At 34.1% G+C, this 26,312-nt stretch overlaps 2 protein-coding genes across 2 annotated transcripts; both read right to left on the bottom strand.

Moving 5' to 3' along the window:
• Positions 1-943: 943 nt before the first annotated feature.
• Positions 944-4,974, bottom strand: LOC141604738 (origin of replication complex subunit 2). Its single transcript, XM_074423217.1, has 7 exons — positions 4,860-4,974; positions 4,428-4,578; positions 4,218-4,324; positions 2,903-3,035; positions 2,479-2,770; positions 1,693-1,920; positions 944-1,295 (listed from the first exon to the last, which is right to left on the bottom strand). The coding sequence occupies exons 2-7, from the start codon at positions 4,560-4,562 to the stop codon at positions 1,096-1,098; spliced, it is 1,095 nt and encodes a 364-aa protein (XP_074279318.1). The 5' UTR covers positions 4,563-4,578; positions 4,860-4,974; the 3' UTR covers positions 944-1,095.
• Positions 4,975-5,564: 590 nt separating this feature from the next.
• Positions 5,565-10,730, bottom strand: LOC141604737 (uncharacterized). The gene is made up of 7 exons (XM_074423215.1): positions 10,137-10,730; positions 8,860-8,948; positions 8,123-8,261; positions 7,101-7,208; positions 6,851-6,973; positions 6,198-6,463; positions 5,565-6,101 (listed from the first exon to the last, which is right to left on the bottom strand). The coding sequence occupies exons 1-7, from the start codon at positions 10,294-10,296 to the stop codon at positions 5,994-5,996; spliced, it is 993 nt and encodes a 330-aa protein (XP_074279316.1). The 5' UTR covers positions 10,297-10,730; the 3' UTR covers positions 5,565-5,993.
• Positions 10,731-26,312: the final 15,582 nt, after the last annotated feature.

Here is a 26,312-nt window from a genome sequence, read left to right as displayed (position 1 = left end):
AGTTTAGAGTTTAAGACTTTAGATAGCACCCCAAACGATTTTAATGAAGCAAAAATAAGAGGAGGCATGTGTGACTTGTGAGAAGTTTTAACTTAAAAAGACGATTTTAAACAAGACATATTGTTAAATAAATTGCTGATTCATGATATATTTTGTTAGTAATTAGATTTGATTGGGATTAACATCGTTTTGATTCTAAATTATTTGAGTATTTGAAAGTGACTAACAGCTGCCATAAAAAACAAAAAAGTGACTAACAAGAAATATTATTGAGTTTGTTAATGACTAATAACAACCAAATTTATGATTGGAAAGTGGAGAAGTAGGACGTCGGAGTTGGTACTTTAGACAGACTCGTCTACCACAAATTCTCATTATAGACGGACACTATCCGTCTATACGTATAGACGGATACCATTTCCCCTCACAAAATACCCATTTGTCATAAAATGGGAAGCACATGGGGGTGCCCCACCTTGTCCCTCCTACCCATTTTATTAGAGGTCTTTACCCGTCTGTTCGCCCCACCCGTCTATACCAAGACCTATTGCTCGTCTACAGAGACTAATTGCGAGTGATTATAATTTGGTGGGCAGTCATCTTGTTCTTTCTTATTTCTTTTCTTTTTGACAAATGGAGATATAATTAGACTTGACAAACGGGTTAACTGGGTTGCGTGCATTTGGGTCAGGCCATTTTTAGGTTTAACAGGAATTCGGGATTCAGGTCAGATTGTCAGATCGTGTTGGGACATGTCAATTCGGGTTTGTTGTTATCATGTTATTTAGGGATAATGGAATGCATGAAACAATAAACATTTCAGTCGGATCATATTAACCGGGTCAATTCAGGTTACGGGTCAAACTCGGGTCCCCATTGGCATGTTAAGTACGAGTCGGCTTATTCGGACCGAGTCATTGGGACGAGTCAATTTTGCCAAGTATAGTTATAATCATTTTCTCAAGTTCATTCATAAAAATAAAAATTTATAAAATACAAATAATGAAGAAATTGTGACAGAATTTGCTTCAGAAGCCAAGTTATCATTACAAGAGACATGGGCAAATACAGCAAATTAGTGTTCATGGCAGCAATCTACTGACTAATCTCAATTAACAGTTTCTCAATAGCTTCACTGGAGAGAGGAACGTACAAACAATCTTGACCGTCAGAGTGTTTTCTCGTCTTGACTAACTCGTGATCTTTAAACTCTGTTAGATGGGAGTTCAGGGTGACCTGACTACTGACCAGGAACCGCTCACGACACACTGTATACAAATCGTTTACTGGCATCCCTGCAAGATAAAAGGATTTATTATATACTTGAATCGCCCTGAAACCCACAGTTAGTCTTCTCCTGAGAGACCGTCTCAAATTAATATCATGTCAAACAAGCCCATTTACTAAGTATCTACCGCACTGTGTGAATTAATCTCATGATAATCATATCATTAGACCGTCTCATACTCGCATATGATACTTTGTGTCTGACTGTCTGTTAGTTCAGAAGAAGTCATTCATCTTCTTCATCTAGATAGTCGAAAAAAATATCTTGCCCACGTACCCTAAGGCACTAACCCACTGAAAACCAAAATTAAGAATGTAGCTAATGTATTGGTCATCACTCGTCATGAGACCAACTCAGCGAAAATATGTGTTATCTTAGTTCAAAAGAAGCTATTTAGTATTTACCTTCTTCGTCTGGATGAGCCAATTGAAAATCAGCGAGAACTTTAAATACACTCTGAGCATTAGGGGTTAAACTTTGGAGAACTATAGCAGCAGTTTTGGCACTTTGAGCACTACCAGCATTTGCAAGAATTAATGGGAAGAATGTTGTTTCAACCTTGTATGGCGCGAAGGTAGGGATGTGATGACAGCACCAGTTGAACTGTGTGTGCACCATTTTCTTATCCCATACTGCAAGAACAAGTCATTAGAGCCAAGTAACAACTCTCTAATATCCAACTGAAAAAATTCTCTGTTTACAGTAGTCATGTGCATTAAATCCGCTAAAATATAGATCAGACACGGATAAACCAGAAATCCCAGTTGAAGTACGCCATTGGTTGCTTCAACTTGATCTATAGGGATGACACAGAGATGATATAACCATTCTTGTCTAATATATTTGCAATGCCAAAAACGACGGTGAAGTTAATTACAGGATAGAAAACGTGATTAGCAGCAAAGGTGGCTACTGGTATCCAAGTAACGTTAAGCCGACATTGGGACAACCATCTGCTACTTCATGAAAAAGAAGTACCAAACACCCACCAGTTGCTTCTATTTTCCTATAAAAGAAATAATTTAGGAAAACAATAGACAGAGAGCACGTAAATAAGAAATAGTAGTCGAAATGCATTCTACTGGTATGATTATTTCAGATTCACATTATATTATATGAATAGGTACCATGTTTTTGTACACCTATCTTAACTCTTTAGTCCAAATAGTAGCGAAGGTGAGAGTGCTTACACAAAGTTGCATTCACATGATCAATGGAAGCAACCATTCGAACATGAGCACAAGCGGCCAACCGTGCAAGATATTGTTGACTTTCAGAGTCCCGTAACCCAGGTCCATCGATGTTATGAACCAGAATACAGACAAATTTATCACTCTTGTTTTCCCCATATCCATTTAGAAAAGCAAGCAAATCATCCATGGATTTAGAATTAAATGGTTGCTGAAGCTTTGGATAGCTTCCTGCGGCTTTCCGGTTTAATTTTACTTCCTCCATAAAGAGTTCAGCCACCGCAATGATAACCTGCAAGTTAGATTATTTAGTAACAGCTTATCCCGCTTTTGAAACGAGTTATAAAGATTTTCAACAAATCTCTTCTGACAGAATAAGCGAGTTTGCTCAGAAAAAAAAAATCTAAATTTGCAGTAACATCACCTGTTTGATATTTACTGATTGTAGATAACCATTGATGACAAGCACCGAAAACTCCTTCAATGTTGTTGAAGCAAAATCCTCAATTAAGGCCTTTTTCGATCCAAAACCATACATAAGAAGGCCAAACCCACATCTGATACCATACAAAATGCAAATCAAAGGGTTAGAATAAACTCATACGAATGCTGAAACTGTAGTTTGGCACGATAGATGTTCCTGGTTACAGCTAAAACCAGCTTAAAATTAGTCAATAAAAAATATATCAAAATAAACACCATTATTTCTTGATTGGCAAGTATGTGTTTTTTACAAATGAATTATACCCAATTTATTCATCCATGACAAATGAATTCATGTGGGAACTTGCACTTACCTAGGGGGCTAGGTAAATGACTTCCTACATTATGTAGGAATTAGAGTTCCTCGGGAAATTCTAATTCCCATGAAATGGGCAATCAAACAACATCATGTTTAATCAATTCAGGGAAATTTCTACTTCCCATGAATCAAGACTTAACAGGCAACTAACCAAACAACCTCTTAAAGAGAAAACCCAGCAGAAAACCAAAAGAGGCCACACACACTAAACCCTATGCAAGGCTTCCAAAATGACATCCTACATCTGCTGATTTTCTCGAGAAAGCATGCCGATACTGGCAGTGTATTGAATCCTTTTAACAATATGAACATGCTGCTTAACATTCCTTCCAAAAAATCCTAGAGTTCAAAAATGTTATTTCTTCTATTAGTTCAAGTTTTCTTCGGATGACACTCTGATGGCAAAAAGGCTCCAGCAAATGGCGGGGTAAAATTTAAAAGGGGATCAATGTACAGTAAGCACTAATAGTGGATATGATTTAATTTGGACAAATAGTTGACAGAAGTGTCTCAAATGAACATGGAGCTTCCATATTGACCCGACACGAAATCCTAATCACTGATAGGAAATTGAGAGAATCCTAACTCGATATACACCCTTACCCTTGCATTAACAAACAGGGAGGTTGTTTCCACATGACCAAAAATGAAAATTGCAACGAGAATTACAATTCATGGACTATACAACCAGTTGTATATGTTGTACGGTGTAGAATCCGAGCTTTGTGATAAAGTATCCGAGCTTTATGTTAAATAATATAAGCTCGGATTCTTATACCTTGGTTGTACAATGTTTATGGTACAACTGGATGTATAATCCTATTTGTGCGAGAATTATTCCATCCTAATCCATAACCAAAAGAACACGAAGTTTTCGGCTCTATCCAAATCAGAAATCAACAATGCAACAAATCAGATCAATCAACAAATTAACTACCTCAATTCAAACAACCATTTCTTATACAAACTCTTATATCCAACCATCAAAGTCTTAACTTCTTTCTCATGTTTCGGCTTCAGATTAGCCACCGCCGCTCTCAACTCCTACACAAGCACACAAACAACCAATGCAATCCCAATAATTCGCCGAAATCGCACCAAACAATCAAATTAAATTCAACAATTAAAGATAAATTCAAACAATTACCTCTTCAGAAACAAGATCAATATCAGATAACTTATGTCCTGATTTTTTAGCTGAACTTGCTAATTCTTTAGCCAGGAAGTAATTCCTCGAGAAATCGAGATCCTCCTCATCAACATCGACATCGTTAATGTCCATTAATACCTTAATAGCACTAACAAAAAAACAAAAGAAATAATTTAGGGGACAATTACAATTGCATTAGGGTTTTGAGAAAGTATCGGAAAATCGTACCCTAAACCCTTTTTCCGACCAATAAGAGGTCGTTATTAAATATTACAAATTCTTGTATAATACGGTCTTACACTCTTCCCGATGAATTTGTGTAAAACGGATATTGTAACGATATTTATTTTTGTTAGTGGATCCGTTTTACAGTAATATTAGTGTAAAACCGTCTCACAGAAGACGAATTGATTGAATATAGGAACTTACCGGATAACGGAATAGAAGTGAAGTGGTTGCCGGAGAAAGGTGATAGTAGTAGAGATGAGAAATGTGGCGGCTGATTTTGAATAGGAAATGTAAGGTTAACAAATTTGGCGGTTTGGATTTAAAATTAATTTCTGAACGTGTTTTAATTAGAGCGAGGGATCGGGTTGTAGGGGATCCGTTTAACATAGACCTGAGTACCTGACCACATCTCGAGCTGACCGTGAACCAGCTCATTAAGGAGATGGGACAGGTCGGGCAGAGCCCAAATAAGAATTTTTTTTTTTCAAATGAGCGCATTTAGTCGCGGGTGAAAATCGAGCCCTTAACTTCATGGTTGGGGGTAAGAGAGCTCTTACCGAGTCGATTACTCTAAATCGGCCTATGGGGGAGGCGAGCCAAACTGGGATGACTCAGGCCTGGCTGGTGGATTAGTCAGGTCGTGATGGTCCATTTTTTCCTATACTTGGTTGGGAAGGCTGCAAATCTTGGATCTTGTATCGGCCCGACGAGGAGGCGGGTTGGGTCAGGCTAGTGAGCGGCTAGACAGGCTTGGAAAAAATGCGGACCCTAAGCCGAGACGGCCCAAACCGCTCAAATGGAGAGGTCTAAGTATATTTGAGATTCACACTCTTTTAGAGTTGAGAGGTATAAATTTCAATTGGTCTAACTAACAAAAGCTCTCATCTCTTAAACAAACAGCGGAAATTCATCTAACAACCGGACTTAAAAACCAAATTTGGGAGAGATCCCATTACATTGTAAGTTTACAGTGTTGCCTTTTGAGTACCATTGTCTAGGTCAGAATAAAGAAAAGAATGATCACTCTGAAAATGAGTTGATCGATCGACCGATCTTTGCTGAGCATTTATATAGGAATTACACATTTGATACATCAACTTACACATACATGATACATTAGATAACAAAACAATGTATTCATAAGACAATGTCTATGCTAACCAGTATGAACCATCTCAAATATGGCACGATCTCACGATTGACAGAAAATCGGCTTCAGAATTGAAGAAGCTGATGAACAATTTGTTCCATTCAATATTTGCCTGGAAATCCTCTAGTTTGCGAAAACAAAGTTTTTAGCAGCTATGTTTCTGCTTAGCAGAAATGACGGGGTCGTTACGAAATGACCCCAGAAACCCAAGGAACGACTAATGGTGCTGTTGGGTGCGTACTTCGATATGATTCCGTATATTTGTCTTTGAAATTTACTTTGGGTTGTTCGGCCTGCACAGTCATCACATTATTTATTAAAGCTATACGAAAAAAGCTGAACTTTGCTGTTGCGTAAAAGCTACGAGCGTAAAACAGGCGGGCACTTACGTATTTTAGCCAGCATTCCTGATTCTTATGTTCATAAATGTCGGGAGAATAACAACCCGTCTCAGATGGACAATAAACCCATATATTGCATTTCATTTGACCAGGCTTGGCAAGTCTAGCCTGATTAAAGCAAGCCTGACAACAGTCAGCTGCACTCTCTTTATGGTGGGTTAGACCCCATCTAACCGCGGCCCCACCATAATCCGTATGAAGTTCTGCATGACACTCGGAAGGAACAGGCTTCCCTGGTAAAGGGTAGTAATCCTCTGGAGACACAAAAGTAATAACGTCACACACATTTGCTGACTTGACACAAAAATTGCTGACACGGCCGTCAAAGTCAAAACATAGATCTCAGAAAACAAAAAATCGGCAGTAAAAATTTTAAGGGAAAAAAAAATAGTCGTTCTCACATTTAGAGACACCGACTTCTCTCTTCAGTGGCTCTCAGAACAAAAATATATGAGTAAACGTTATGAGATTTTTCTCTTATGAAAGCATTTTTGGATACAAATATAACGAGACAAATTTCACAACTTTTCAAAGTACCATATTTTTTTGTTAAAGTAGAGTTAGAGCACCTTCCCGACATTGAAAAATGACATCTATTAAAAAGAAAAGGGAAAGAGTAACTGATAGTGCCGATAGCTTACCAAGCTCATCTACGTCTGCAGGTTTATCCATGTGTTCCTTGTTGATAACAATTGGTGGTATCCACAATCCGATTTCGTCCATAACCATAGACCACTTTGATTCCAAGGCCGTGACTAAAAGTGCTACAAAAAAAAAAGCAAAAAGACAAGAATCACGAAAAACTATTGTGGTTAAACATGCTGCTGAATGTCAAGAAAATGTATAACTACTTCAAAGACAATACATAAGTTGAGGAGAAGAAGTGCACACCAGCTTCATCAGTCGACATCGTCACATTCGTCAGTGTTGTGTTATTTTCACCAAGAAGAAGCAGGTTTGCTTCATGTAATTTTATTCTTCTCCAGGTTTCCACTGCTTCTGTTTTCAAGGAAAGAGATAGCCATGTTAGACAAAACATTAACGTCAATAAGACAACTAGAAGAGAGAGTTAGTTTGCCTATCAATCACAATAAAAGAGTGCTAATGGGAGACGATTTGGTCTCAGTTTACACAGGTTTCAATTTAAATCCACAGTGGAAGTAGATTAAATCCACGGTGGAACGCATGAGTGCTTAATGAGTAATGACACGACGCCAAACGACATACGGAGAGTAAAAAAACGGGTGAATGTTCAAAGTTGGTCAGACCTTATATCAAACGAAATGGGCCATAAGGCTTACAGGCAGAGAATTGGTATAGGAAGCCAGGTAGGTTTTTGTTTCCTACTATATGCAAAAAATTGCTGTTCTGTAAACCAATTATAATAGTAAAGGAAACAAAGAAAACTGACAACAGTGATGATACAATTCTAGAAAAAAAGAAATGACTTGGCATTTACACGAGTCAAGCATCGTAATCTAGGCCGCAACCGAATCGACATTGGGTTATCAGGGTTTTCAAGGTTACACCATCGGTTTTCAAGGTGGAATTGGCCGCTCTGATGGCACAACGGTTGAGATCAGACAGTGACAATCTATTTCTAGATCGTCTCAAACCGAGATTCAATATCATGCAGTCAAGGATCGAGTAACAGCTCTCTTGGCTGCAAGTAGATAAATTATGAAATCATCTAAACTTCTACTAAAGTATGACAACATTAGACAACAAAAGATGCAAAGGGCATGGAGCTCTCCATGTTAAAGTCGAAAAGCAAATGTACATTAATTCAGAGTTCGGTACTCTTACAGGGTCAGCTACAGAAATCTATGTGTCGTGCCTTATAGAAAGTAGCAAAACCATAAAACATAAATTAGATTAACAAATAACAAAGACCACAAATTACACACACCAACCTCTTTGCTCAGTCAGATTTGCATTTTCAGGCAGACTTCTGAGCTGTTGCAAGATCTCATCTCTAATCAACTGCTTTAAGTGCAGTGGTAAATTTGGCTTACGCCTTTGTTCAGCTAATGTCGTAGTGAAATTCTTAACCTTAAACAACCAAAAAAAAAGAGGTGTCAGTTTAAAGGAAAGCAAAGTACATGAACATCACTATAAACAGCAAAAAAAAAAACAATCAAAATATTAACAGTAGCTAAATTGAACTTCAACTTGACTATATGCGTTGAACTAAGGGCCAAATCACAGCAACGAACCACCCATTAGCTGAAAGAATTTGTTCAGAAACTTTCCAAATCAAATGCAGCTATCAATATAACACGAGACATTTCTATTCAGATGGAGCCAAAGTCAAACTATTCCAGTAGCATCCAACCCCCCTTGGCCCTTACCCTTACCCTGCCATTGGCAGGACTACAGAAGCTGAGCATGGTATGAAATCTCGGTATGTTGATTTCCAAATTGGTTCTCACAACCCAATTTGGTCACGGTGCTATACATGTGGCAAGATCTTGCCTAAAAATATGGTAGTGGTGGTAACCTTTAAAGCCTTTGTAACTTGATCGTGATGCAGCGTCGAAGACTCGAAGCATATATCTAATACTATGCCAGCCCCTTGAAACATTGGGTAATGACGTAATGTAATGTTATTGCAGTGAAATGCGGAGTAGAAGACAAAAACCAGTCTTACCACTTTAATGAGTTCTATAGGCTCTGATGCTTCCCTAATTCGGAGAGATTCCTCCATTCTACTTATCTCATTTGGGGTGTACTTAATATCTGTTCATAACAAAGTAAAACCATCATTCTTAACATCCTGAAAAGAAATTGTGAACTGAATTGAATAAATCACAGTTCGATTCACGTATACGATACATCAGTCAACAAACAACCAATACTTCCAAGCTTAAATCAGTGGAAGGAGCGATCCAAATGGACATAATAATAGTACAATTGCAAAGAAATAAGCAAATGGAGATGCAGGAACACGAATGCAGCTAAAGCAATGCAACCCATAAACATCACGGAGACTTATATGAGACGGACTTACATGAGGGACCTATAACAACACAAAAGGGCATCAACCATCAACTAAGGCGCTTTTAGTAGAAACGGTTCTTTCACATGGTATAGTAACTCAATGACATGTCCCAAATTCAAATCCCTAGAGACTCATTAACTTAGTGAAATTTCATAATGTGTGCATTATCCACTCTTTAATCTCAAACAGCATTCGCCTAAGCGATATATTAAGGTATAAGATCATCGATTGACCATCTGACTATCATCTAACCTTTGCTCGAAATAGCTCAGATTGTAACTTTTACTATACTATCAAGAGTTGAAGAAATCAAACCCCAACTGAACTATTCAAAACAAAACTCAATTCACATTCAAACTATCCAAAACACTTCATAAATCAGTCAACAGCATATACAATCAACATTCATCAACATCCATGAACAACAATTTCAGCTAAATTTTAAGGTATAAAATCATTAATCGACCATCCCATAAGCAAATTTTCGGTTGAAATAGCTCACATTGTAACTTTTACTATGTAGAGTTGAAGAAATCAAACCCTTCTAAACTAATCAAAACAAAGCTTAATTCACATACAAACTATCCAAAACACTTCATGAATCAGTCAACAACATAATCAACATTCATCAACAATTCAACATCCATGAACAACAATTTGAACAAAATCAAAACAACCACTTAATACAAAATCCCCCTAAGACCCAAAAGGCTAAAATCCTGCGTCCGCCACTGATACAAATGCAAGTAATCAATCAAGGGGATTAATTATCAAACATTCATGAACAACAATTTGAGCAAAATCAAAAGAACCCATAATCCAAAATCCTCCTAAGACCCTTAAAACTCGAAATCCTGGGTCCGCCACTGATACAATTCATACAAATGCAAGTAATCAATCAATCAAAGAAAAGAAAAGAAATTTACCATACTGAGAGGAGCTACTGGTATCAGTGTAAACATATAGAGAACTGTAAAGACAATGAAGAACATATAAACCAATAACAATGTTAATTGAACAAACAATTAAAGTAATCCTTTTATATGAAGAAACCCATTTCAATACTCCTCTACTATTAATTGCCATTTCTCTCTTTTCTTCCTCAATCTCTCCATTCCACCATTTCTCACACAATCTCTACTTTTTTTACTACTTCCTTCATCTGGATTATTTGTTTACCTATTTTATTCTTTGTGGGTCGTATTTTAATTAAAGGTAAACAAATAATTAGGACGGAAAATTAAAACTTTAAGTTATGGGTATGAATGTATGATGGATCAGTCAATAAAAAAGCACAAATTTTGCAGGATATCTTAAAAATGAAAACTTTATAGTGGGATTTTGGTCAAAATGAGTTAGAAAATTTCAAAAGATTGAAACTTTATAAGTTTTAGGTATGAATGTATGATGGATCAGTAAGAAATATAGTGGAATTTTGGTCAAAATGGGTTTTGTGAGAAGAATCTATAGAGAGACAAACCAGTGAAGGAATGTAAAAAGGTAAGTGTGTGTTTGTTGTTGCCTGGTTGGTATTTTGTTTCCGGATTCTTATTTGAGACGGAAATATTCGTCTTAAAATTGTTTTAAAATTTAAGAAATTATTAAAGACAAATATTCGCCTTAAACTTGTTTTTGTTATGAAATATTATTAATGTAAATATTATATGGATGTCCATATCTTAGAATACTCTAGAATATATTGTCTTATGGAAACCTTCTCCCATTGTATTGTATATATATACCCTTCATAATGGAATAAGGATACAGTTCTGTCTCTCTACTTCCTCTCTATAATTTTCTCTTGTCTTTATTTCACAACACGTTATCAGCACGAATCCTAACCGACTGGGCAAATAAAATTAACGACGATTACTTATTATTCAGATCTGATAATATGGAGGTTCATATCAGATCTTATTCTATTACTTTGCCAATTCAGGTATTTTTTTTTTTCTTTCGCAACTATTATCTACCGAGTAACAAGCAATAATGTAAATTAAGAATGTTCCTTCAATTGATTAGGGTTATATTGCTTCATTATGTCGTTCACCCTTGTTTAGTTCTTATAATTTTATTTATTGGTCTATTATTGTGATTGTATATCCATTACAAATACGTACAAAAGACCAAAATCCGGGAAGCATAGCATTAAACCAACTTAGTTAATGATTGAACTATGAATAAATATCATGCTTAAATTGTGGTATCATGATTACTATAACTACTAATTACCATGTTGTCTTAATGATAATTTACATTAACTTTTGAAGAAAATTTTAGGGTATCATGATTGCAATTTTTACGTATGTGCTACGGTGTATCATGAGAATTTAATATATATGCTTACATGTTGATTAAGTAGTTTATATGTATGTCAAATAGACAGAGATTATTTATACTCATATTACTTCATTGTTGAATTATATTTAATTGGTTTGTCTTTATGTAATTTTTTTGTTCAACAATCATGGCATGTATTTATTCAGTACACATATTATTACTATTGCCGTAAGGAAATTCCAGAGAAAAAGGGCAAAAGAAAATTGCTTGATGAATGTATTAATTTTGTTTTGCGAGTATAATTCGAGATTACTAGTAAGTTTATGCACTACATCAAAAGACTCATAAAATATGTCGGAATGTTCATAAGTAATCCATGTTGTTATACGTTAGATTTATCAATTTTTTCATTCAAATGAATTATGCGGTGCTCTATAAATTTATTTTTCTTTTAAACCTGATTGAATGTCCCCTACTATATTAACTAGTTGGGGCTTGGTTTTTCTATTGTAATTTTAATACCTAAGTGGTTGTTGGCTAAGTTGTTTCATGGACCATGCATAAAAGCCAATTTCAAGTTTTTGATTGGCTAGCAATATCATAATAGCTATACTCCGCTGCAATTCGCTTCGATTTTCATGTGCAGTACATCTAATTCTCCCTATTTTAATTTATTACGATTAGTGTATCTTCTTGTTTTGCATGAAAAAATTATTCTGTGAGAATTTGATGCAATTGTATGTCGTGACAAGAAGTTTTTCAGCCTCGTAGGATGTATGTACTTATAATTGGTCATAAAATTTCAGATATTTGATAAACAAGTTTAGAAAAAGGACATATCCTATAATTTTGGATTTGAAATTCCAAAAGATTTATTTTATAAGGATGAGAGATATGTCCATATTATGACTTTGGAAAGTTCAAAGTTCTAAAGGTGTGTAATAATTTAACACCGTCTCTTCAATACAATATATTCATATTGTATAAGTGTAAGTAGGCCAGAAGTTCACGTCTATGAGTATATGAACCGCTGTTCTATTTAAAGCGGTCTTTATGAAAGGCAAATTTATTATTTGCGACTTGATTCTTGTTCACCTGAAGATGAACAGTATAATGAGATATGAAATTTGATCCATTCTTTGAAGTTGAATGTGACATCTCATAAAGACTCTGTTTGTAACACAGATCGAAAATATGGCGTTATGACAAGCCTAATATTGTGGCCTTATTAATTGAGCCTAATAATGTGGCATTTGATGAGCCAAGTAAAGAAGCCTTAATTGAGCTTAATGATGTGGTCTTATTGAGCCAAAGTTGTTCATTGAAAGAAATGAAAATATCTCATGAAAGTGAATATTTCATGAAATGTCATATGAAAATACTCAAAGAGTAATATATTCCTTATTGGAATATTGGTGAGTCTTGCCAACATATACGAGACACATGTTGTGTCATATGTCACATTATTTATCTAGCCAGATTGATTATGAAAGATTGTCCCGGATTGTGGGCAACTAAAAAGGTTGACATGAAATTATTCAAATGTGACATTAAGGCCATCCGGGTTCTTATTATACCCGTTTTGATAAACCTGAAGTTTATCCTACGGAAAACATAAGTGCTGAAAACTCTCTGGTGTAAATTTATTAAAGGCAAGACATTACACGAAGACTGAGTATATTTAATATTGGAGATCACAGTTTGATTATTATATAGAATCGTTAGTCTCCGAAAAGGGCATTGTAATTCAGCACATTTAAAATCCAACTGCATTATATGTTACTCCCCAGAAGATTTTATTAATCTACAAAAATGCCCATATAAATTCTTATCGGTGATATGAGAAATTAAGGTCTAAGGTGGTTATGGTTTTTACCACCTTAGGGGGAGAATGATAACGAAAAGCTGGTAAAAACAAACAAGTATATTATCCCCAACTGGACCTGAAGTTCAGTGGTTTGTTTTCAATATGAAATACATCAAGTAGAGGTTCATGAAATTAGAAATGATGGCATTCATTTGATTATGAAGATGTATTATGATACCACTTTTACCACCTTATCAAAATGTGATATGTTACATTAAAATCTATGATTTAATTATAGACAGATTAGCCCTATATGTGGTATAGCGAGCTATAAATTAGTCATAGAAAATAGATGTAATGAAAATTAGATTCTTGCCAAATTGAACAATAACCACACGTGGAATGTAGTGTGAGAGTCATATCGGTTCACATATTTCAAGTAATAAGAAAATGGCAAGCATTGGCAGTTGGTACTCCTATGGAGTAAAGAAATTTGGATGTCCCGAAAGTGACATCGATATCTGAATGATAATAGATGGCCTATTTAGAAAAGGAATGGTACCAAATATATTCAGATATCATTGATCAGTACTGACAATATCACGAGATATTGAAATTATATCGATATGTTTAAGGAACCGATATGCATTTGCGCGCGGAATTTAATGGACTAGATAATGGGGATCTTATAAGTAAGTCCAATTTTGATTGTCGACATATAATCAATGATTATAAATGAGCTCATGGATTAGAAGTCCACTTATTGACCTGAAGTCAATCCAAATTATGAATCTTGGAAAAGAAAACTGTACAGTTTGCATTTTGAGTCATCATCATGTGCATATAGAGAGTAAGTTTATCATTGCATATTAGTTTTAATATTTAATTTATTATTATTACATCTTTGTTAGCATATGTCATTTAGAACTTAGTTTCATATCATATGCATGCACATGTTTCATAATATAATTTTGAATGGATAATGTTAGAAAGGAGAAATATATCATGATCTACCCCTTTGAGGAAAACTCCCTTTAGGAGCCTCTTATAAATGATCATCAATTGTTAATGGTTGATCAATTGAGTTATTGAAAACTCTTGATGAAATATATAAACCTCTACAATACGATTGAAAGATATCGTGATTAGTTCTAAAATGGAACATCAAAACTCCTATAGAGTTTATTTGAAATTGTTATTGTCTCAACCTGAAGTTTGAGCATATGAGAATAATGACGTAAATGAGCTTTATGCTAAACATGTGAAATTAGTTTGTGGTCCAGAAGTACCATAACGATTGGAAAATAATGTAGTCAAAATCTACAATGAGAATGTCAATCCATACATATGTGGTTTAGCAAAGAAAATAGCTCAAAGAAATTGGATGATGTATTCAATAATTATCGGACTGATTCTCCTTAATACAAGGAATTAAGGAACGATGGCTACACTCTTTTTCCCTTCGACTAGGTTTTTTTGTCCCAATGGATTTTTCCTAGCAAGGTTTTTAACGAGGTAGCACTATAAGCGCATTATTACGCTATAGTCATGATCATCATTATTGATTGAGATTACAAATTGTTTTAGACATGTAATGTTATGTCGTTTGTTGAGGAGCAACTATATCACTATTGTGGAAATATTATTTGAAATAAGATCCAAGAGTCATCACAAATGACTACACCCAAATTGTGAGAATTAAAGAAATATGAAGATTGAAATTATCAAGGATTTGGAGATATCAAGTTTATCAACTACAATGGATTTTATTCAACGTTCGAGAAGTTACGTCAAAGCATGGTTCATTTCAAGATTTATCAAGTTATGCAATCATCAGGGGGAGTTGACACGCGCTGTACTCTTTTTCCTTATCCATGGTTTTGTCCCACTGGGTTTTCCATGGAAAGGTTTTAACGAGGCAGTTATTATTATGCGTGTTTGAAGATTATTGTACTCTTTTCCTTTCTAGTATTTTTTTCCCACAGGGTTTTTCTAGTAAGGTTTTTAACGAGGCATCTTCTTCAATAATGGACATCCAAGGGGGAGTGTTATGAAATATTATTAATGTAAATATTATATGGATGTCCATATCTTAGAATACTCTAGAATATATTGTCTTATGGAAACCTTCTCCCATTGTATTGTATATATATACCCTTCATAATGGAATAAGGATACAGTTCTGTCTCTCTACTTCCTCTCTATAATTTTCTCTTGTCTTTATTTCACAACAGTTTTAAAATTTAAGAGATTATTAAAGACATAATTTATTAGGATGGTTATATATTTGTTTTAATATGAAAATTAGTGAAATGTGTTTTCGGTCTTTTCACTTTCTATTTGTTGACAAATATTTTAGGGATTTTTTTATGATATTTCTTTGTGTTTTCTCAAATTTTATTATGCACCCTCAATTTTTAACAAACATCTACTATATCCCTTAAATTCAAATACTATAATTTTTAAAATACACAAATTATCAAAATTGGGGTACTTTAAAGATTCAATTCTATAAAAAAAAGTTGTATATGATGAGTAAATAAGAATTATTTAATGGCGCTACGTAACATAAATAAGTAATCTACTAAAACAGCCAAATTTAATATTAAAATTGTAAAATTTGAACATTTTGGGTATTTGTAGGAACATTTCATTAAACCCAACTTTTTATTAATCCCCAAGCATTATTCTTTTGTCTTATCTACCATTTTAAACTTGTCTTAAGGCAGATAATGTCGTCATAGACAATAATTTGTCAAACCCTAAAACAGGTACTTCCTCCATTCAACTCCACTCTACCTATTTCCATTTCCTACACTATTCACAAATACACATTCAATTTCGATTTTCTCTCAATACATAAGTGAAAATATATTCATGTGTGATCTTGTTTAATTCGTCTTTACGAGTACATTAAAAATATCTAACTTTTATAATTTTTGAAAATACGTAGCTAACGATATTTACCGCGTAAAACACGAGTTGGCAAACGTGAAAAAGCAAAGTGGTAGAATGGAGTTGAATGGAGGAAGTAATATACTATAAAATGGGACGGTATATCGAAATTTATCTTATCTATCAAGGGATTTGTTATTTAACTTATTTTAATCTTAATATTCCGTGTCTAACATGTATATCTTCTCCGTTTTAAAATAGACCAACGGTTCGTGTTGCGTTGGACTCATGCTTTCTAATCCTAATTTGCGGGGCGTCCTATCAATCTATCTAGTAGAAGTAATATGAATGTCATTGTTACAACAATTATTAAATCAGGTAGATCATGAATGTTCAATAATTTGGTTACAAACATTGCTTCTTTTGGATTATTGCTTTGGTATGTCAACTACATGTTTCCCTCTTGTTCAATTTCTTTTTCATTGAACGTGGAGGAGTTGAGGTTAACATTCTAGGAGCAACTCACAACTCGACAAAGCGATTATTATAACACAAAGTCCTTTAATTGAAAAAAAAAATATCAGTTTTGTTTCTTGATTTTGACCTTTTTTATACGCGAAAGTGGCAATTTGCCCCCATAACTATGTTCAATGGTGAAATTAGGCCCCTCAAATTTCAACTGTAGCACTCAAGCTCCCTAACTTTTATAAAAGTGAAATTCATCCCCGATTTTTTATAATTACTTAAAAATCAACAAAAAATCATATTTATACTTATATTACACAACCAATACCAAATAAAAATTAATAATTTCATTTTAATAATTTATATAAAATTAAATATTCACCTAAATAATAATTTTACATTCATCTATAATAAAACAAATTAAAAATATGATACAAATTAATGAATTATTCTAACATTTATAATAAATTGTCTAACAATTGTAAAATTATCAAAACATACTCGCTATTACAATTATATATTGTATAAAAGTTATAAGATTATAAAAATAAATTTTTCTATTTGATTAATTCGATTATGAAATTCATTTTCATGGAATATTCATGAGAAATCTCACAATGAGGATTAATTTCACTTTTGATCAAACTTATGGGGCTTGATTGCTACAAATGAAACTTAAGGAGCCTAATTTCACTACTGACCAAAGTTAAGGGGGTAAATTACCACTTTCGCGCTTTTCTATATATTAGACTTTAATTTATTCTCCATTTTAGCCTAGCGGAATTTATTTTAGTCATATATCTTGTTTATAGAAGGTTTAAATCAAGGATATTAAGAGCAATAGTTTAAGAGTTTTTCTTCTAATATTTTGTTCCAAATCATTATTATTCTTCAAGAGTATGATAATGTGTTGGGGCCGTTTGGTTTGTTACTTAATATGGATTGGAATGAGAAACCATAGAAGTATGGGGTTCCAACTCCATACCTTTCAAAACTTGTTTGGTTCATTGGAAAAATAAACATAAAGTTATGGAGTTTGAATCCATGGAAAGGAGATGGATATGTCATATGTGATTCCAAGGGATTGGAATAGAGCTAGAATCCATTGGATATTTAACTCCATTCCAAAATGCTCCAACCAAACATTGAAATTGATCAAATCCATTTCAATCCATTCCAATGATGCCAACCAAATACCCCCTTAGATCTTTTAGCACTTTTGAATTTCCGCTGAAATATGTTTATGTTAATTTGGGGCCCTTTTTTTCCCTTTTTTTGGTGACTAATATGGATAAATCCATTACATAGAAAGAAATATCAGGTAAAAAAACTAAAGACCATGAGCTAAGGCGCAAGGGTCGGAGTCTGTAGTATGTCATTCTCCTTTGTTCCCTTGCAGGGGGAGACCAACTTCAATTTTTTTAATGCTTTTGGTTTTGTTGTCGTCGATATGAACCAGCCACCTAATGAAAAAGGAAAAACACAATAAACATAATTCAACCGGGATGATTTCAATTTTCAACCCATATTTTATGAAAGACATCCTTTCCATTTATTTTTAGTACATTTTCTCTCTTAAGGAATACATGGTATTATATTATATTATATTATATTATACATATCCATTTTTCTAATACTCCGTATTTAATAATAATAACAATAATATTTTATTTATACGAGTTATGTTGAGACGAAATAATAATGATAATAATAATAATACATTATATATGTATTATACTTCCACCACATACATATATACTCCCTTATCCTCATCCACCCAACCTTATAATTTCATTCATCATTTCCACCACACAAAATTGAGGGACATCTTAGAGAGAAAGCAGAGAGAAAAAGAGAAGAAAAGGGAGATTTGTCTTTTGTCCCCCCACCTCGAATTCGTAAGGTAAACCGTCTTATACTAGCCTTTATATTATTTTATTCATACCATTGACCCATCCCGACCTTGACCCACCTCTGACCCGCCTTTAACCACCCATTTAGCACCGTTGACCACCCATTTAGGGGTTTGACCGTGGGTTTAAAAGGGGATTTTTCGGGTTTTGGGTCACGGGTTAGGGCTCCGGTTTTGAGGTTGTTGCGGGTTGGTGTAGGTCTGGTTTTGGGCGGAGCTAGGTTAAGGGAATAAAGGGGAGTAGAGTGGTGGTTATGGGTGGCCGTGAGGGTGGCTTGATAGGCTATCACACACCTATGCAAAGATAAATTCCCTAAACACAAATAAATGTAGTAATATGGGTCAAACCACGAGGAGACGGGAGTTTGCTAAACAAGTTGTTATGGATTGGATTCTATCGAGGTCGGTTTATCGGTTGTTGGTTGGTTATGCAAATAAAACGTTGTAAACTATATGATTAGAGGAGTCTAGGGGAGTCGGGTCACACATGCAATTGTAAATATATATTCATGCTAAACTCGTAAATAATAACATTGTCAATTGTTTAGGCTTAAAGACACATACCTCACGATATTAGTATCAACCATAGACCGGGTCTTAGAGAAACTCTCATTTATGACTAGGTCGTCCTACTAAACATGCTTAGTCTAATCCGATTCCGTGTCTCTCGACTTATAAAACGAATTAACAAACTTAATCAATGAATAAGGCCTTTAAACAAAGATTAAACGTGACGATACAAACATGTGATAGAAACGATTAGACAATATTATATCAACCTAATTTATGATTTTACATATATTAGATTTTGCATGGCTTCCCTAGTCCCTAGACTAAGGAAATTACTCGAACATAATAGAAATGAAACTATAGCAAGTGATATAATAAACATGAATATTAGCAAAAGTAAATGACAAAGGAACAACAAAATAATACAAGAAATAAAATTACCTTAACAAAGGAAATGAAACTTGAAGAACAAATACTTGAAATAACTTGAAAAGCTTAAATGAAGTGTAAATAACAATATGGAAATGCTTAAACGAAATCTAAACTAAACTAAACTAAGAACTAAAAAACTAATGATTTGTGCTAAAATATGAGAGAAATATATTGTGGAAGTCTACCCCAAGTGTGGAATACTACCCACTATTTATAGTAAATAGGAGGTGAAATGTAAACAACTCGGAAGAGCTTAGATATGGCTAACCCCGATCGGGGATGCATGAGTCCGACCATTTTTTGAGTAATTATCCAGAGAATCCCATGTTGGCCATTAACTCTTTCTTAAACATTCGGTTTATTGCACAATTAGCATCCAAAGAGCATCTTAAGATGAGCATCCAAGGCATTCTCCCATATTCTCTACTTGGGCTTTAACACTTGATTTTATACTTGGGTTCATTTCTTCACTTTTCTACTAACATAAGTTAGTGTCATTTTTGCTTGTACTAACACTCCTTATAAATTGCAATGCCATGATCAAGCTTGCCTCTACTTAACTTTGCAAATTCCGATGTTTGCTAAAATGACGGGAAAAAGCTTCTGATCGCTTAGATTCCTACAAAATGTAACAAATACGAGCAATACACCTAGAATGCAATATTAGCTCATAAAAACACTAAATAAAGCACAATAGTCAAATAAATCGGGCTAAAATAGGGGGCTAAACTATATATAAAATGGATACATCATGGCTACAGGTAGCGGGAAAGGGGAGAGAAAGAGGGATGTCGAGTGTTGTCGGGTGTTTTGTTGTTAATTGTTGTGGTAGTTGTTGCTGTTGTGGTTGTCGGCATGGTGGCCACCCTTGGACCCACCGTGGTCAGGGCGGCACCGTGGTGGTGGCAGCCTCAGTGGTGGAGGTATGTGTGGGTGTGCCGTGTGGAGGGTGGTGTTGTTGGTGTTTTTTGTTGTTGTTGTTGTTGGTGGTGGTGGTGGTGGTGTTTAGGGGTGAGCACAATATTTCAAATTGGGTTTTTTTTTTTTAATACAGATACGATACGGTATACGGTTCTCATTATAAGGTTTTCCGTATATACGTTTTTTTCGTATGCCCTATACGGTTTTCTACAAACCATTCCGTATCCGGTTTAGCGAAAATGAAAACCGGATACCCGGTTTTGACACGGTTTTGAGTAATATTTTTTTTAAAAAAAAATTATATGTATAAATGATACCTCAACCTCACCCTCATAAGTCATAACACTAATTTCTATCCCCAATCCTCCGCCTCCTCAATCCTCCACTCCTCTGTCCTCACAAAGACTTTTCGATCCCTAAATTCGATCCACAATTTCGACTTCCTCCCCCTCTCAAACAACGGATCTGTTGCACAAAATCACAAATAGTCACTCTATCAATTTTTGTGTTTTGGTTGTTCATGTTCATGTTTTCGATTAATTTAATTTTTTATGTTTTCCATGATGTCGTCATGGTCGATGAGGAGACGAAATCTTTAAGACTTGAAACCATAAGTAGCCAAACCACTGAAAATGGAAAATTTATAATATTTGGAACATTATGTAGAGAGGCACTTTGGAGACTTTGTAATGTTTATCTATTTGACACTCTTTGGAGAAGAGACGAGAAGAGCTGGTTTGGCTGCTACTGACTTTACAAAATCAGAGTGTTCTATTTTTTTTAATCTCATCTAATAGAGAAACAGGGCAACCTTATCCAGGTATCCGGATTTCGTACATACGATTTAACCGGGTAACCGAAAACTGTATACACGGTTAAACTGTATCGTATCCTAAATAAAAAAATCGGTGTTCAAAAAACCGTATACCTGAAAACCGTATCGAAACCTTATTAGGTATACGATTTTGCTCAGCACTAGTAGTGTCGACCGTTGGTGGTGGTCGTGGTTGTTGCGGCTGGTCGTGGCCACCGTGGCCAGTGGTGATGGTCCACGGTGGCAGCAGAGGTGGTGGTGGTATTTGGGTTGAGTCGGGTTTTTGAGTAAATAATTAAGACGAGTTTATTTAGTTAATTAATTCGTATTTAGTTAGTCGTATACATATTTGTATAAATGTATTAGTTATTTATATGTATTGGTATAAATATATTAGTATATTTATATGTATTTGTGTGATTAGATGAGTATATTTATATGTATTTGTATTATTATCGTATTTTGAAAATGTGTTTTATGAGACGGTTTTACGAGACGGACCTAGCTTGTGTGGCGGATTGCTTATGAGGATTTGTTGTGAGGTAGGTTAATCCTACTCAGTTTCAATATGTTTATAATGGTTGAGTGAGTCGGCATTGATTAGTCATTTGCATTATAGCATGATATTGGATTAGAGTTTTCGATGAATCACTGGTTGGCATATTGTGTGGTATTTGCATTTATTCTACTTGTCATGTATATTAGGTAATATAACGGCTGTGACTGTTGGTTGTTGTTGAGGAGACGGGAGACGGTTGGAAGACCGTCTCTCGCTTGGGTCGCCTCTTGGAACTTTCTCACTCCAAGAGGGATGTGCACATTAATGACTTGAGTTTAGAGGGACTCGTGTGGTTGAGACATGACGTCTGGCAGGGGAATCAGTTGGCTTCCGGACCCGGTACGTCTGGGCGTATCCCGGTTAGGGCTGAGGAAAACTATATACCCGATACGTTTTTCGGGTATACGGTTTTTTGAACACCAACTTTTTTGGTTCCGAATACGATTCGGTTTAACCGTGTATACGGTTTTCGGTTACCCGGTTAAACCGTATATACGAAATCCGGATACCGTTACCCTATTTTTCTATTAGATGAGATTTAAAAAAAAAATAGAACACTCAGATTTTGTAAAGTCAATAGCGGCCAAACAAGCTCTTCTCGTCTCTTCTCCAAAGAGTGCCAAATAGATAAATATTACAAAGTCTTCAAAGTGCCTCTCTGCATAATGTTCCAAATATTATAAATTTTCCATGTTCAGTGGGTTGGCTACTTAAGGTTTCAAGTCTTTAAGATTTCGTCTCCTCATCGACCATGACGACATAATGGAAAACACAAAAAAAAAAAGAAATTAATGGAAAACATGAACATGAACAACCAAAACACAAAAATTGATAGAGTGACTATTTGTGATTTTGTGCAACAGATCAGTTGTTCGAGAGGAGGATGAAGTCGAAATTGTGGATTGAATTTAGGGATCGAAAGGTCTTTGTGAGAACTGAGGAGTGAGGAGTGAAGGACTGAGGAGGCGGAGGATTGAGGATAGAAATTAGTGTTATGACTTATGAGGGTGAGGGTGAGGTATCATTTATACATATAATTTTTTTTTAAAATATACTCAAAACCGTGTCAAAACCGGATATCCGATTTTCATTTTCGCTGATGCGAATACGAAACGGTTTGTAGAAAACCGTATCGAGTATACGAAAAAAAACGTATATACGAAAAATCGTATAATGAGAACCGTATACCGTATCGTATCCGTATTAAAAAACCGTTTCAAAATTTTTTGCTCACCCCTAGTCCCGGTACCTGTTTGTGGTTATCGGTATGTATGGACGTGTCCCGGTACCAGTGAGGTGGTCGGTATTTCTGGGCGTGTCCCGGTACTGTGGCATCGGTTATTTGATATCATGTTATTCATATGATAGTCACGTTATATGTTCACACACTCGAGTCGTGTGACACTTTATTTATCTGTTGAAACTAACGTTTGTGTGTCTGTGTCTTTGTCACCTATCTCTCTTGAAGTGACCTGTGTCGATCCATATGATATCCTTTGGTCATACGGGGAGCAAGTTAAGTACAGGTTGTTTGGTTAGTACGCGGGAGACGGGACGAGCTTGATGATATCACGAGACGAGTCCAGTTGGCTAGAAGAGTATAGATGTCATGAGTTGTACTTTATTCATTTGTTTATGTTTATGTAAATCATTAAACTTTACATTAATAAAATGTTCTTCGATTGGAGTTTTGAAACACTATCTCGGGAAACTGAGATGGTAACGCTCCAATTATCTTGACCGGATAGTTGGGGTGTTACAATTTTAGTATTAGAGTCATTAAACCTTATCTATTTTCTAGTCAAATTACAACTATCCAATCGAGTTAGAGTTAAATCTGGACCGTTAAAAAGGATGATAAACCTTCATTTCTTTTTAAGATGGCAAATAGACAATTAATAGACTATATCGCCAGTTGTATAGTTTAGAATTCGAGCTATGCTGTAAAATTTTTGAAATCACATACTTAAACATTAAAAAAGCAAGCTTTTTAAAAACTGTGAAAAATTACACATAAGCTGAGATAAATGTATAGTGGTTGTACAATGCTTATTATACAACTCGAGGATAGTAGTATTTGTGAAAATAAACGGGATCCGTACTAAAATTCAATTTTTTTTGACAAGGAAGAAAATGAAATTAGGTCAATCGAAATTGACCCATAATATCCTCGCGGATGAGAGCGTTAATCGAAAGTCAAAAACTTTCACATTACCCAAAGAGAACGTAAAAACCAAGGGACACGAACACGGACTAATTGACTCTCAAAGAAAGCCTCGGAACATTGAATTCCCAAAGAAGAAAACCGAGCGAGTGAGAGTAAAAAATTAAAAATATGCAAGAAGATGTCAAGTCAAAACTGTAAGCGACATTTCGAGTTGTTTTAGAAATCTAGATTAATTTTCTTGAAATTATATCAGAATATTTGGTTAAGAACTTGGTACGTAATATAAATTTGCAAGAAGAAATTGAAGTATTTTATTGCGCAAAGGCAAAGGAGAAGACCGGAGTATTAATTTATAAAAACCTATTTTTAACAAATTAAGCCAAACATACTCTTAATTCTGGATCGATCGGATAGTTTTAATTTGACAAAAAAAAATAGATAAGGTTTAATGAGTGAAATACTAAAATGATATGTATATATGATACTTTGTATTACTTAAGAGAAAAAATGTACCAAAAATAAATGGAGAACATGTCTTTCCAGCAATATGGTTTGAAATCATCCTGGTTGAATTTTGTTAATGGTGTTTTCCCTTTTTCATTATCTACATAAGGATTAAAGTTTGTTTGGAGAAGATGCGAAGTCAAAATTATAAGCGATATTTGGAGTTGTTTTAGAAATATATACTATTTTTCTGAAATTATATCTCAATATTTAGTTAAGAACTCGGTATGTAATAGAAGTTTGCAAGAAGGAATTTACGTAATGTATTGCACAAAGACAAAGGAGAAGAGTATTAATTTATAAAAACCCACTTTAACAAATTTGGCCAAACATGCTCTTAATTCTAGACCGTGCAAATAGTTTTAGTTTGACTAGAAAACAGATAAGGTTAATGACTGAAATACTAAAATGGATATGTATAATATTATACCATGTATTCCATAAAATGTACCCAAAAAAAATGGAGTTGATGTCTTTCCTTAAATATAAAATGGATAAGGTTTAATAACTGAAATACTAAAATGGATATGTATAATATTATACCCATATTCCTTAAAGAGAGATATTGTACCAAAAAAAATAAAATAAAGAAGATATATTTCCTAAAATATAAAATATATAATGTTGAATGACTGAATGAAATACTAAAATGGATATGTATAATATTATACCATGTATTCCTTAAGAGAGAAAATATACCCATGAAAAAAAAAATGGAGATGATGTCTTTCCTAAAATATGGTTGAAATCATCTGGTTGATTTTATTATTGTGTTTTCCCTTTTTCATACCCCATATACTAAAAGAATAAGTATTATGAAATATTTTATATCCAAAAAACACTTTCTTAATTAAAAGAATAAATAAGATTGATTTTCTTCCATTAAACCATTATCTTTTTATTATTTCATCAACAAATCTCCTATTTACTAAATGAATAGGTGAACTCCAAAATTTTCCCTCCAAAAAGCATCTTTATAAATAAGGAAACTATTGATAATTTAATTGTATTCACTGAATAAGGTAATTAATAATTATAATGTATTTCATTTAATATTAACTTTTTCATCAAATTTTATAATTTTTACTAAACACTAAACTATAATATTTTAATTAAAATATAAATAATATAAAGCTATAAACTATTAAATATTTTAGTAAACTATTAAATCTTTTATTGATGCTATTATTTGAGAATGACTTGACTCATACTATGTATAAACAAAACTATAAATCGTTTTGATTACTTAAATGACAAAAAAAAATGAGAGAATTAATAAATTGGAATCATTAGCTTTGTGGTATAAAAAATAGTTTTTAAAAAATACATTTCAGCACGTTACTCAATTCTCTTTGACTAATTTTCAGTTTTAATTTTTTTTTTCGAAAAAATATATAATAACGAGAAAATGAACAATTAATTAAATACCATTATTATTTTGCAGTTCAATTTTACTCGGTTTTCTTGAATAATTCTACAGCTCAATTTTTTTTCTCATATCAAAATATAATGACATGAAATATGAAAAATTAGTGAGGTATTAATTTAGCATTATTAAGTAATATAAAAGTAAAAATCCTATAAATACCGCGCATTTATGCGCGGGATCTAAACTAGTTTGTTATTAAACTCTAAAATATAACTAGTAATTAAAATAAAATAAATTTGATATACCCATAAATTATATATTACTAAGTTTTTCATTTGGAGCTATTATTAATGATTGAGCACTTAATTACCTGTAGAAATAAAACTATAAGCTCATATTATTAGCTTATATGATGATTTTTTTAAGAAAATTTACATTTTTTTCCTCCAATCGAAAAACTTAGGCGT

The sequence above is a fragment of the Silene latifolia genome, chromosome 10 (assembly GCF_048544455.1).
Source record: "Silene latifolia isolate original U9 population chromosome 10, ASM4854445v1, whole genome shotgun sequence".
Lineage (NCBI taxonomy): Eukaryota > Viridiplantae > Streptophyta > Magnoliopsida > Caryophyllales > Caryophyllaceae > Silene > Silene latifolia.
The sequence above is the reverse complement of the archived record's forward strand: the minus strand, read 5'-3'. Positions and strand labels throughout refer to the sequence as shown.